A 14,790-nucleotide genomic window follows, 5' to 3' on the forward strand; every position below is an offset into this window, starting at 1 on the left:
ATAGCACAGATCCCAAATGCTACATTTCTTCTGAATTTAAAATAGCTCTTTCACTCTTCACCATCCCTGAAACTGGGAACAAAATAACTTAATTTAACAAAAGAATTCCAAAATTTACTGTACAATTGAAAAGCAATATGATAATAAATAGAACACTGCACTTGGAGTTAAGAAGATCTAGTTTCAAATCCCAGCTTTGTCTTTAATACCTTGAGCATTTCTTTCAATGTAACCTTGAGCACAATTTTTGACTTATGTACCCCAGTTTTCCGCATCCTCTTGTAAAGTGAAGTAATTGAATTCAATGACCACTAAGATTCTCTTCATCCCTAAATCTATGACAAACTTATTAATTTAGGGTCAACTTCCCCTGAGTTCTGTAAATTTCAAAACACAATTCTGTTCAGGAAGGAAGTCAAGAAGAAAATTCTTCACTAGTCTGGTTCTCTTATGAGCTAATAGAAAATGAAAACATATGTCATTTAGGAGAATGTAATTTCTTTATGTTGTAAAGCATAATTTTTTTGAGACTTGAGACATTTAGTTGCCAGCATCCTCATTATGAAGCAGTCTTTATTAAAAGTCCACCTAAGCTGTGTACTTATTTTAAGAGATGGCCCCAAAAAGGGACATAAATAATGCACCCTAAGGAAATATACCATTGTTTCATGATGGGATAATAACTATCCCCTAATTCCTTCAATATGCTTTCTAGCAGTGGAGTTTCCTCTCCAATCCACAAGCATGTCATATTTTCGAAAAAATCAGGCCCACATGAATCATAGGACCTAATTCTGAAATGAACCTTATTAGATCATTTAGTTCAACCCCTTAATTTACCAGTGGGGGAGGAGAATGGAATAAACATGTATAAAGTACCTACTTACATGCGAGACACTGTGCTACGCATTCTACAGATATTACCTTCTTTTATTCTCACAACAACCCTGTGATTTAGCTGCTATTATCCCTATCATACAGTTGAGTAAACTAAACAAACTGAAAATAAGTGACTTGCCCAACCAGGGTCACACATCTAGTAAATGTCTGAGTATGGATTTGAACTCAGGTCTTCCTGGCTCCAGATCTAATGGTCTATCCATTGTATCAACAGGTATAGACCAACTTGCTCAACAAGAATCAAAGGCAGGCTTTGAATCTGAATCCTCTAGCTGTAAACCCAGCATTATTTCCATTCTTCTATGATGTAATTCTATTATCACATCACATTACATTCTATTATATCATACACTAATGGTGTTCTTTCTGTTCTGTTTAAATGTGTTCCATGTATGCATAAAAGTATGGCAGCTCTGGGTTTCTGGTTATAGGTCAACATGGGCTTTATTTTCCAAAGGTTTCAAAAGGGTAAGAAAAGGTTAAATGATTTGCCTAGTCACAGTACTAGTAGATTTATGACTTGAACCTGTTTTCCTGAAGTCAAAGCCAGTTGTCTCGCCACTGTGCCATGTTTCAACTTGACACCCTGTCCCATTTGCTTTAGGGCATAGGAATATATGAAGTGTTGAGGGAGAACTAACACCACTAGTGTGAGGGTTCTGGATCCTTTTCAGGGATGCTAATCTATCTTTGGTACCCACCTGGCATTTAATTCTTGCCTCTAACTCCAAGAAGCATGAACAGAATCTGCATCCTAGTAAAATCTCATCAGATAGGCTAAATCAGCTTGAAGGTAAACTGAGACAGAGACAGACAGACACAGTGATGGAGACAGAGAGATGAGATGAGAGACAGAAACAGCGAGAAATGAGAGGAGAGGTGTGGGGGGGAAGGGAGAGAGAGAAACCTCAAATTCATCAGTGAATTGGGGAACTGTCTACCTCAAGCATGTGAAGGCTTTCCCCAGTGGAATGGGTAGATAAGAACAATTTGTTCCAACACCTGTGGAGTGCTTAGAACTTGTCAAACATCAAAGATACCAAAGTCACCCACTCTATCCTGATCCATTGTCAGTTGTTTGACTTTTGTCCTGCCACTGGACTTCAGGAAGAAAGCAGCGGACAACTTAGTGCAACTCTGCCTTGTAAATCCAATTCACTATCAAGACAAGACTTTACCCATAATGTCACTGATTCTTTTCAAAAAATGAAGGACAAATAACAAGGCATGCAGGTAGCTGAGCTGGTATTTGAACATGGATCCTCTGACTCCAAACCCAGTGCTTTTTCTATTATGTTGTATTATCCTCTCCCTCCAATTGTGTTTACCTACTAAGTTGGAACACACAGAAATTAGTTGCTCCTAGAACACAGAAGACCAGTAAACAAAATGGTTTCTGGTAATGAAGGTGGTTGTTTTTTTTTTTTTTTTCAAGATTTGGCTTAAAATGTAAGTATTCATATATTAAAGTCTTGAAATGTTGGCTTGGCCATCATACAGTTTGAACTAATACTTTCAGTCTAAGAAGCTTTATCTTCTTAAACATTATTTTCATTGTGGAATCATTTGATATCTTTGGGAAAAAATTTCATCAGATGTAAATTCTCAAAGGGGTACTAATAAACTATAGTTTTACAATAAATTGAAGGTGGGGCAGCTTACCATACTTATCACAATGCCTTCAGTAAGTGCTTGTGGATTGATTTTAAGTATTGACACATCAGTGTAGCTGTTAAATATTCTGACATCTATCCTGTATAAAATCACTGTATTTTGTGTTTTGGCAGTTTTTATACTTTACTTCAGGACTTGAGCAGTCCTGTTTAAGATTTTATCTGCAGGGATGCTCTGTGGATTGTAATCCTTCAATGGATTCTCATCTCAAGCAGTTATTGTCTGTGACTTGCTCTGTCTTCCACTGAACATTTACCCATCTGAAGACATTTTTCTTATTCCATTAATATCTTGAAGGTATCATTGTAATCATTGAATTGTTTCTTTTTTATATCTCATTCTCACTGAATAAATAGCTTATCTTCTTTTCCAATAACATACGGAACCAGATGATGAATATAAATCTACTTAATCGGAGATTAATTGATTGTTTTAGGGTTCTTGACTAGTATCGGTAATAATAATAATAATACTGTACTTTTAGGATTTATGATTTATTCAGTACCACCACTAATGATGAAGATCAAACAGTTTCCATGTCTTAAAAAGATAGTATTTGTAAGCAGCTGTGGCTGAATCATTACTAGTAGCCAGAATCTGCTTGTGTACCTCTGAGGTTTTAATTAGGCCCAGTCTTCATACAACAGATATGCAACATACCATGGGGCCCATACTTGAAATCTATGAAGATCAAAAGGATCATATAAAATTTCTGTTCTATTTGGTATAGTCTTTGAAAACCCATAACAATTATTATAATAATATGAATAATAATCTTCTCTGTTATAATAACTTTTTCTTTTTTTTTTTCCAGATACAAAGCAAATCCAGCCTTCCCCCCCTTGGTCCTATGACCAGTCTTACCAATACTTGGGATCTATTGCCTCTCCTTCTGTACACCCAGCAACACCTATTTCCCCTGGGCGAGCCAGTGGTATGTCATCTCTTTCTGCAGAGCTTTCCAGCCGACTTTCAAGTAAGTGGTGGAAATTTGTTAACAGTTCCAGCTATAGTAAAAGATTCAGGAAGTGAAAGAGATGGGAAAGTTACTTTGAAAAGAAAGAAAGGAAAATGGGAAGATAAATTTTAAATTAAATTTAACTTATTTTACTTAATTTAATTTAAATTCAATTTTAAATTGAAAAACATGTTATGTTTAAGTTTTTCTAAAAATAAAAATTTCTGATTCTTAACCTCATATTTTGCCACCAGAAATAATCATAGAGCAAGAAGAGACCTTGAAGATCATAGAATCCAATCCTCACATTTAAAAAATGAGAAACCTGAGGGTCAGCAAAGGCCAGTGACTGATCCAAAATCATTCAGCAATAATTAACAGAGCTGGGCTTTGGTGCCAGTCCTCTTTAGTTGACATCTATTAAATTCAATTTTCTGGTCATGCTCTTCTTTTCCCATATTAAGTTGGCTAGACTATGAGTCTGGCCTAGTTTGTTCTTTTCCATTTAGGTGCTCCCTGAAATATCAACTGCTACTTTTACATACAATAATAGATTTAATTTGTGAAAGTTGAATTATTGCAGAGATCAGTGCAATAATTCAACTTTCACAAATTAAATCTATTATTGTATACTTTCAAAGATAAGAAGACAAAACTTGTATAACAACAGCTATAGAGAGAGTATTTGTGCTTCTCTTGTTTATGCCATAAGCAGGTTAAGTGTGAATCCTTTAACCTGTGGACAATTTAATCTTCTGCTTTTTAAGCTTACCTTGTTCAAGGAAAAGGAAGTTGACATTATGTGGCAAAATTAATTTGTTGAAAAAGAAAAGGAAAATTGTTCCCTTATTCCAATTGAACATTTTTTTCAATTTTTTGAAACTATGGAATGGAGACAAGACAAACCAATTAGGATATAAAAATATATCAGTCTCGCTAAAGGAAACTTGAATGATAAGCTTACACAATTGGAAGATACTTTAGATGACATTCACTCCAACTTTTTAATATGGCAGAATCTCACCTACAATATCTCTGACAAATAGTTATCCAGCCTCATTTAAACATTTCCAATGATGAGGAGTTTTCTATTTAATGAAGGAAACTCATCCATTTTAGGGCAATTTTAATTGTGAAAATATATTTCCCTGTCATTTAACAGAAAGTCTTAACAGAATAAAAGAAGTGATAATTTCCTTATGCTCTGCTCTACCACAAGATATATGGATCATTGGGTTCCATTCAAAATTACTGGTCTCAGTTCTTCTCTCTGGGACCAAACAGGATGATATTAATATGGAAATGGGTCTCTAAACCCATCAGTGAAGAAAACAGTTTCTTCATTCTTTATTACCTATGTCTTTTCATAAATCCTCCACAGAGTATTTAGATTTGTAAATCTGGGAACTACTGTAGAGATAGTATGCTTAGGTTTGAACAAAATATTTGACAAAAGACATAGTGACTAGATTAGTGGTTTTGGAACTGGTTAAATGACTGGATCTAAAAAGTGGTCATTAGTGGGTCTAGGTCCATCTGGAGGACATGTCTAGCAGAATTCCATAAGAATTTGCCATTGTCTTCTACTATTCAATGTTTGTTTGTTTTTTAATCAATAACCTAGGAAAATACTTAGAAAGCTTGTCTGTCACATATGTAGATGATGAGGCAGGAAGGAGAGGTGACACAATGTGTCACAAAATAGATAAGATAAATTGATAAGATAAATTTTAATAAGAATAAGCATAGTGTATTAAATTTAGGATAAAAAAATTAGCTTCACAAGTATAGCATAAGGGAGGTACATAGTTGATTAGCAGTTCCTGTAAAAAAAAAAAATCTGATTTTTTAGTGTACTGAAAGCTCAATCTGAGTCAACTGTATGACATGGCAACAAAAAAAAGGCATTATTGTTTTACATTCTTGGTATATGACCAATCTGTCTCCTTTTTTAGACATATGTTTTTTATTATACCTTTGATGTTTCTTGTCACCAAAAGTCATCATTGGTAATATGCTACAGTCTCCTTAAACCCACCAACTTCTTTTCTTTATCCTTTTTGTCACTGGCAGTTTGGATTATTCTAAGAGTGTGTTGTTCCATGATTCACAACCATATGATAGCATTACCAGGAGGATACTGGAATTAAAGAAATAGGCTTTCATTGACATATAGCAATTTCCTCCCAACAACCCTGTGAGATGGGTGATGCAAGTTATTATTATCCCTGTTTTATAAATGTGGAAAATTAGTCTCAGAGAAGCTTAGTGACTTGGCCATATCCACACCGCTAATAAATATCAGAACCCACAATTTTCCAACTGACCAGTCCTTCAAATTCTCCATTCAAAACATGCCTAGTTCCTGTAACTGATTCTGTTATGGCGTAATTTCTTGTCCCCTCACTTTTAGTTGACCTCCTCTGAATAACCTCAGGTTTATTGATATTATGTTGCTGTTAAAATTCAATATCAAAATAGAACCCAGTAATCTATATATGTTGTGATAGAGCAGAGTACAGGGAGATTATCACTTCTTTTATTCTGCTAAAACATATCAGTTTTGTTGTCTTCCCACATGACAGACTAGGGACTTCAAATCAATGTCTTGTCATTATTTCTTTTATGGATAACTGAGGTTACTGGTGATTTCACCAAATATTTAAATCCTAGCAACGTTTTTGTAAAGGTTCTTGACAGCACTTGGTAGAATTGGCCACAAGTAAGCTAGGTTTCAATGGCAGTACTAGGTGATACTCTCCCTTTTTTTAGATATTTTCTAGAATCTGCTGCTCCATTTCTATGGTTCCTATTGTGTGAAGGTTTAAAGGCAGTGTAAGTTTTATCCTACTTGTTCTTATGGGTTTGTCCCTAAGGAACAAAGTTTGCTTTCAAAACCCTGTGTGTCAGCTTCCCCTGACTTGTCTTGGCATCTGAGCTATGTCCACTGGCTATATTCTGTGTCTGAATCATGGACTATTTTTCTTGGACTCATTAGGTTATGTAGCCTCAGCCTCCCTCTTCAATGGGAATTTCCTTACTATGTGGCTGTTCCTTGGTATTCATTATGTCAGCAGCTCTACTTGGCCAGGATGTTTTTCTTGTTTTTAATTCATGTCAGGTAGAAAACTACAGCTCAAAGCTATCTTGCTACAGTTGACCAAGATAGGAGCCTTTAGGGGCTATTAAAATAAAAACTTATCAATATTCTATCCTAAGATAAATTCTAGTTAGTTTCTGTATAACAAGGGGTTAATTAAGAACTTGTATGGTTTCCAACTTAACAAAGGATCAATTAAGGACCATGGGGAAGTGGAGACATAAATAGAGGGGAAAAAAATTACCTGGAATTTCCACAGACAAAAATTCAGGTGCCATTTTATACTCTGTTCTTCAGAACAAAGAAGGAGCTACAGGCCTGCATTTGCTGATTGAAGGAAACAGAAATGGAGACTACTTTTAAACTTGGCAGAGCGCCCCTTCCTAAGAAATCAAGCATATAATGTAGGCCTGCAAAGTATTGTAATAAACTTAGAAATAGGAGGGGACTCAGGCACATGAAAGCAAACTGCCTCACAAGCCAACAAGCTTTGAGAACCTGACACTACACTGTCTGCTCTACCTTTTAATCCAGTCAAACTACTTTGTATTACCTTTGCTTTCTTCGCCTTCCTGAATTTCCTTCTTTGCAGATGTGTACAGAGAGTATACACATACACACACACACTTTCACACAAACTCTCCCCTTTGAAAGTAGTTGTCATCTGAATTTTTCTTCCTTCTTCCTTAAGAAAAAAAAGTGATTTGTGGCTGCCAAATGAAAGGACTATCAGCATGCATTAATCTGAGTCATGGGAAGGATCCTTTTAAGGAGACCCATTATCAGCTCAGGTTGTTTAATCCTTTGGGGATGGTAGGAGGGGCGATGGACTGGAGCTGCCTTCATCCATGTCAAACTTCAGAAGGAAGAGTTGAGCTGTCATGGCAAATATTTAGCCCAGTGATCACTTGTGAATCATTTCCACCTCAAATGCCTAAACTTGTTAATCCTCAGACTTCCTACTTTTAAACCAGAGACACTGTGGGTGTCAGGGACCCCACCCCCACCCCGGCTGCTATCTCTATTAAGGCTAGCCCAAAGGCAGGAATAGGTAAAATCACAGTCAGTTGTGTGTTTGAGTTAGTTTTCTAGTGTCAGACTGGGTATAAAAAGAAAAATAAACATTTAGAGGGACTATTTGAATTGGGACACATGGTATTCTGAGCTGCTTCATGAGGGAAATATGAGTCTAGTGAACAACTGGGCTTGAGAAATAGTTCCTGGTAATGAGGAATAGTTATTATTCGGCAAAAGTATGCTGGCTTTTGGAAAACCACCAAGAAGGCACAAAAGACCTATTACTTTGTAGCCTTACTACTCAGCATGGGTGCATCACACACAGTAGGTACTTTAAAATGTTGGTTCAGTTGAATACAGTGAGGTCTGTTTTGCCCTGACAGTTAGAATTATAACTTCATTCCATTTCTTATGTCCCTGACAGCTCATTGCTGTGCCTGCCCCTTCTGGTGTCTGTAATTTTGAATTAGGTAGTTACAACATAGTGGTTGGGCAAGTACTGACATCATACTTGCAGACATGGCAGTGAAACTAAATGACCTTTCCATTCATTTTTCCAGCAAATTCAACTTTCCTTATTCAGGGCAGGTGAAGCAATCTTTAGAAATAAGTGAACTCATCTATTTGTATCCTGAACATTGCACCAAATCAAACAAGTTGATTTTATTTGCTTAACTCTTTCCTTCTGACCCTGCCCTCTCACAAAAGTCCGGATGATATAGTAGGAACAGTGATATAAGTTTTCTAGCTTGACTGAAAGCAAAGCAGCTTTGGGAGTTAATAAAAGCAGATGTCATGATTCAAAGTCACAAGGAGAGAGATCAAGTGTGGGGAACAGCTGTTCTTGAGAGCAAAGAGAGGATTCAGGTTGTGGAAAGAGCCCAGAACTTAAAATCAGAAAACTCAAGTCCAAGTTCTGTGACTTAATGATTGTATATATTGAGATAAATCCCTTTGTTTTTCTAGGTGGCAGTTTATCATCTATAAAATGAAGGGATATCAATAGATAGATAATCTCTAATATCCCTTCCAACTATAAGATTTTCTAATATTCTACTTTGGAAGAGAGAGGAAGGACAATCTCTAGCCACTATCAGTTTATAAAACATTTTTTGTTCTTATTTGCTCCAATAATGATTAGTAGAAGTAATTACTTGAAAATGAGATCCCCCCCCCAACCCCCTGCAATATTCTCAGTGAGCTCCAGAGGGGTTGGAAGTTTGGAAGCAATATTGGATGTTGCCAGAAACTTTCACTGGTTTTGAGAGAACAGATTATTCTTTCACCATAACACAAAGGATCTGTGGTTTTTATCATCGTGAGGAGCTTCCCATATAGGAATAACCTACATCAACTGTGTCAAACTCAAATAGAAACTACATAAAAACCTTTGAAGGCCTCAATTTCACTAGGAAACATTCATGTTCACATTCAAGTCAAAGAGGTACTATATTTTAAAATAGTTTGGATCACAAACTACATTGGGAGTGCTGTGGACCTCATGTAACCCACAAGTCACATATTTAACACCCCCTCCATATATCAATGCAACTCACTATTCATCTATGACTGAAAAGATAAGTCCTAAGTAGTTGCTTGAAGCACATAGGGACTAAGTGACTATCCCTGGGTCATACAGCTGGCAAGTGTTAAAGATAGGAATTGAAATAAAGTCTGTCTAAATTCAGGTCCAGTTCTCCATTGGCTTTGCCACATTCCTCTCACCATAGCATTCCAAATCCACAGATCAGCTCATTTAGAGAATATGTTTTATAACTTTCACCTCATATAATAGCAGTGTCTGCCTCAGATAATAGGCTTGAAACATCTGAATATCGGTCACCTGTTACCATCTTCCAAATATGAATAAGCCATATTGAAACCTCCTTCTTCAGAGAAATATTCTAGTTCTGTCAAGTCTTTATATTAACTCTCAAACAAAAAGATAATGTCTACTGTCACATTTTGATGAGTCATAGAATGATGTGATCTGTATGAAAACTGTTTAAAATTGTGATTTTTGACCGCTATGGTGCTTATATCAATCTTATTTCCTTATCATTATTTTCACTAATAATTAATATATGTTAATTATTACATCATGCAATTTTACCTTTTACCCAGAAACTACACACAATAGACCATACATTTCTAATCTTTAAATTATCTATACACTCTGCAAGGATTCTCATTTCTGACTCCAACTCCTTCCACAAATGCAATTTTGGTTAAGAACAAAGCAAGCTACACTGGAGATCACCAATATCTGTCAACAAGGCTATAAATGCACAATTCAAGGAAGATGAGTTTACAACTAGGACTTGCCCATCCCACATAAATTTTTATGAGCATCTCGTAATGTGAAAAAATTTAGAAAAAACAAATCCCATGTCAAAAAAAATCTCTAATAAAATAGGCTATATAATTGTAAGTTCTGGAAAAATTATATAAAAATAAAGCTTATCAATTTGGGGGGGGGAAATGGGATTTTAGGGCAAGGGGGCTAGAGAAGGGAAATGTACCTGAAGTTAACATACAGACCCATGAGACCACCTGAAGTAACAGCTTAGACGAAAATGAAAATCAATGACATTATTTTTTTAAGTTATTGGTGTTCATTGTTACTATATGTATTAATGAAACCAAGCCTCTATTTGGAAAAACAATATGATATATTAGAAAAGACATTGAACTGGGCATAGAACACTTGTGTTTTAATTCTTGCTTTGAATGATTTGGGGCAAGTCAATTAATTTTTCTGGATCTCAGTTTTTTCATTCATACAATTAAGAGTTTTTGACTAGATAATCTTCCTGGTTCCTTCCAGGATTATAATTCTATAAATTGGACTCAGACTAAGTAAACAAGGAAGAATTGAGTGGGCTGGAAAAAAAAATTATAGGCTAATTATTGTTAAGTTTTTTCAGACTCATTGTGACCCCTTTTAGGGTTTTCTTGGCAAAAATACTGGAGTGGTTTTCCATTTCCTTTTCCAACCCACTCTACAGATGAGAAACTGGAGCAAACAGACTTTAGTGACTTGCACAGAATCAAACAGCTAGTAAGTGTTTCAGGCCGTATTTGAATTCATGAAAATGTCTTCCTGACTCCATGCCCTGGGCTGTATGTATTATGGTACTACCTAGCTGCTAAGAATTATAATCTGTTAAGGCATTGACAAAATACTATTATTTCCCCTGTTTGTTTTTACTTTAAAGCATTGTTAAAATGTGCTATTTATACTCTGAAAAACTGATTCCATCACTCAGTCTGTTTTCAGCTCTGTCATTTTTTTTCTTCCTACAGCTGCTTCTGACCTGACAGCATTCAGTGATCCACGGCAATTCCCAACTCTTCCATCCATTTCTGATGCTCGTATGCATTACCCAGGAGCTTTTACCTATACCCCAACTCCAGTCACTTCAGGAATAGGAATTGGTATGTCTGCCATGACCACTGCCACGAGATACCACACTTACTTACCCCCTCCATATCCTGGTTCTTCTCAGGCTCAAGGCAGCCCCTTTCAGACAAGTTCACCATCTTACCATCTCTACTATGGAACGTCGGCAGGGTCCTATCAGTTCTCAATGATGTCTGGTGGAGACCGCTCACCTCCACGTATCCTGCCTCCTTGCACTAATGCTTCCACAGGATCTACCCTCCTCAATCCCAATCTTCCCAACCAAAGTGATGTGGTTGAAGCTGAAGGCAGTCACAGCAACTCCCCAACCAATATGGGTACCACAGCAAGGCTGGAAGAAGCAGTATGGCGACCATATTGAATTTTGCCTAGAGATGGGCCAGAACTGAATTTGCTTTGATCTACTTTTTCCCAAAGTTATTCCAATTGCCCTATGGAACCTGAAGGCTGTTTCACTCCTTTCAGAAGGAACTCCCTCTGGTGACTAGGCCATTTTGGTCACTGTGTCATTATTTCATTTAGGCAATTTGCAAAGAAGAACGATATTTTCCTTGAAATGGTCTCTTTTTCATGAGATAAAGCCTTCTGGAACCAAAAGGACCCCAAATGGTTATACTCATTGGTCTTGAAGTAGTTCATTACTCTGATCTAGTTCCAGACCAATGGCCTCTTAAGCATCCATTGACTCAGAGATCCTACAGTTCTCAAATGCTGTTTGATCCATCTCTGATTTTTACACCCAACACAACCAGAGTGTGTCTACTTCACCATGTGGACCCATTAATAGTTGTAAGGAAGTATAGGTAGATTCCCAGAGGGAAACTGTGAATGCTTCTGATTTAGCAATGCTGTGAATAAAAGAAAGGTTTTATATCCTTGACTTAGATTTTTAGCTAAGTTGTATATTCCAAAGTTTGGAATTTTGGTTTTGGGGAATGCAACTCATCCTATTTTGCATCTAATTCATTTTTATTTCTTTTTTAGGCACCTTATAAATTGCAAAATGCATATTTGCATTTGGGTGGTTTTTTTAATATATAAAACTGTGCTTGCTTTTTTCTTGCTTTGACAGTTGAAAGAATCAATTCCCTTTTCATTGAGGTTTTATTTAACTTTTCCTTTGAACTTGGGTGTAGCTGTTTTTAAAGTGACAGCTACAGCCTTGGGTCATTTTCAACTACTGTACTCCTATAGTGAGTTTCCAGGTATTTATGTATCTTGATGTCTAGACATTTACTTGTGTGTTAATACTTTTATTATTTAAATGTACTTATAGTAAGAGGGAAAACAATCAAGTACTGCATTTTTTTGGGTAGCAATCAAAGTTAAATATATCACATTGAAAAAGACTGAGGGGGAAAAGGATGGGTAATAGGATCACTTCGTAGTTCAGAAATACTGTTTACATTTAACTCCCTTTCATTTAGCTCAACTATGTTGTAGATAACAACAGTGTTTTAACTGGTTTTTCAAACACTGAGGGCCTTTTTAAGAATCAGGAAAACAGAGCTGTATTCAACAAAACATCACATCTGTCTGCCTCTCTTCAAATCAGGAAGGCTCAATACAGCCTTTAATTCTTCAGGGAGGCTTCACTGTCTATAAGAGAGTACCAGTGGGCCCACGGGTCTGGTTCTAACACCTCACAGCTTACTTATGTTACCCAGGTTTCTGATTTTTTTTCAGACACTCAAAATAGAATATGTCATAGTGGAGCTGAGTTCTGAGTGGTAACCGAATTGGGAGTTTGTGGGTCTCAACTGATTTTTTCAGCTGGTTAGATCTAAAATGAGAAGAACACACAAAGTATTCTAGCCTATAGAAAATGTCTTTAAACTTATAACTTGTGCGCTGACATAAAGTTTCTGATCACCTCAAAAAATTGGTAGTGGAAAGGAATAGCTGTTGTCTCCATGAGTTTTTTGGTGGATGACTCCAGAAGCTGACATCTAAATTGACATCCGACTGCACAGCATCCATGTGCATCAATCACTGTCCACGCACATCAACATTGTTGTTGCAATGCAGCAACAACATGCATAGATGGAGCCCAGTTTTGTGCTCCTGCTGCAGTATTTCTTCTCTAATTCTCCCCTTGAACTCCCATCCTTACAGGGCCCCTGAATTCTATGGGAAAACCTTATACAACTACACAGCATATTAGAAATTCCTGGTACTTCAGCCCATCCTTAAGATTCAAACAGATTAGACATCACTCTACATTTTATGGCACTGTTTTTGTTTGAGAATTTAATTGGAATGCAGTTGTGTGACTTTGTATAAATACAAACTGCTGATATTGACATATATTTGTTCAAAAATATCTGATTGTTATTTAATGTACCTCTTAAATTAGAAGAAACAATTGCAGGTCAACTCTGAAGAGTATTTGAAAACTCGACTTTGCATCAATGTTTGATGCTAAAAAATTTTTTAAGGATTCAAATTAGAAAGATCCTTGGCTGCAGGCAGCAAAATAGCTGGACTTATTTAAAAACAACTTGTTTTTGAGTTTTAAAAAGATTTTTTTTTGCTTATTTGTTATACATGAATGCAGTAGCACTTTGGTATAAAAAGTTACAAATTAAACAATTTATGTTGTCAGTCAAACCATTTTCATCTAATGAAAGAGCTATATCATGAGTCAGAAAAACATAGAATATTGTTGATTTTTGAATTTTAGGTCTAAAACTCTTTTTAGTTCAGTTTCATGTTTGATTACATACTATATTTGCTAGCAGCAAAAATGGCCCACAATGATAAAAAAAAATTTTAAATTTTTATTTCAAGAGAAACTTCAGTTTATATTCCCAGATTAAACAACATTATTTTCATAAGATTTTGGCCACGTTGTCCCTCATGGCCTTAGATAGCATCTCACAGAAAGCTGAAAATTTTCAGTCCTTCCCAGTAAGAATCTTATATCTCTAGGAAATCCATCTTGAATTCAACCAAGTACCCAGTATAAAGATAAAAGTAAATATTTCCTTCAGTTAAGCCTTCATTAAAAAAAAAAAAAAAAGCAGGAACTTTCTATCTATCTAATAGAATCCCTAGTTATTAATCTTTTGAATTGGTCATTGAGAATGTCACTCCTAATATACAGAAACAAACAATATTTAGGGTTTTTTTAAGTCAACTAAATCTTTGTTGTTTATTACAAAGTAGTTTCACTCAGACTTCAAAACTGTTTTCCTTAAGGAGCTCCCTTAAAGACCTACAGAGATTAGAAAAATGAAAACAAAAAACAAAGTGTACTATTTCAAGCATATCAGTTGAATTTCCCTACAATGGCCAATAATTGAATTTCATGATGTCAAAGGATTATAGATTCAGAGCTGGAAAGGACCTTTAAAAACCATCTAATACAATACATTCATTTTTTTCTGGTGAGAAAATGAAGCCAGTAAGATTAAGTGACTTACCCAAAGTGTAGAAAACATTTGGTGAATTAAAAAAGAAAATTTGGATAAATTATTATTCATTGTCTCATGAATTCGACTTGCTAATATTTCTCAGTTCTTTGCTTTTCCCCAATTCTAAAGTTTCATCTCCTGTGTGTGTGTGTGTGTGTGTGTGTGTGTGTGTGTGTGTGTGTCTGGCTCTGTGTATTTTCTTCTCTCTCTGTATATCTATATCTCTGTATATCTCTCTATATCTGTATCTCTGTCTCTGCATGTGGTCTGTTTTTCACTCTTTATCTATTTCTCTCCTCTC

General features: G+C 35.9%; 1 protein-coding gene across 2 annotated transcripts in view; it reads left to right on the top strand.

Annotated features, from left to right (window-relative positions):
* The window catches only part of RUNX1 (RUNX family transcription factor 1), a 318,640-nt gene extending 304,090 nt beyond the window's left edge, over positions 1 to 14,550 (top strand). For both annotated transcript variants that reach the window (XM_051984902.1, XM_051984903.1), the window contains 2 exons: positions 3,389 to 3,550; positions 10,956 to 14,550. In XM_051984902.1, the coding sequence (XP_051840862.1) occupies positions 3,389 to 3,550; positions 10,956 to 11,434 (641 nt within the window). In that variant the 3' untranslated portion in view covers positions 11,435 to 14,550. The remainder of the gene's footprint in view (positions 1 to 3,388; positions 3,551 to 10,955) is intronic.
* The last annotated feature ends 240 nt before the right edge of the window (positions 14,551 to 14,790 follow it).

The sequence above is a fragment of the Antechinus flavipes genome, chromosome 3 (genome assembly GCF_016432865.1).
Source record: "Antechinus flavipes isolate AdamAnt ecotype Samford, QLD, Australia chromosome 3, AdamAnt_v2, whole genome shotgun sequence".
Taxonomy (NCBI): domain Eukaryota; kingdom Metazoa; phylum Chordata; class Mammalia; order Dasyuromorphia; family Dasyuridae; genus Antechinus; species Antechinus flavipes.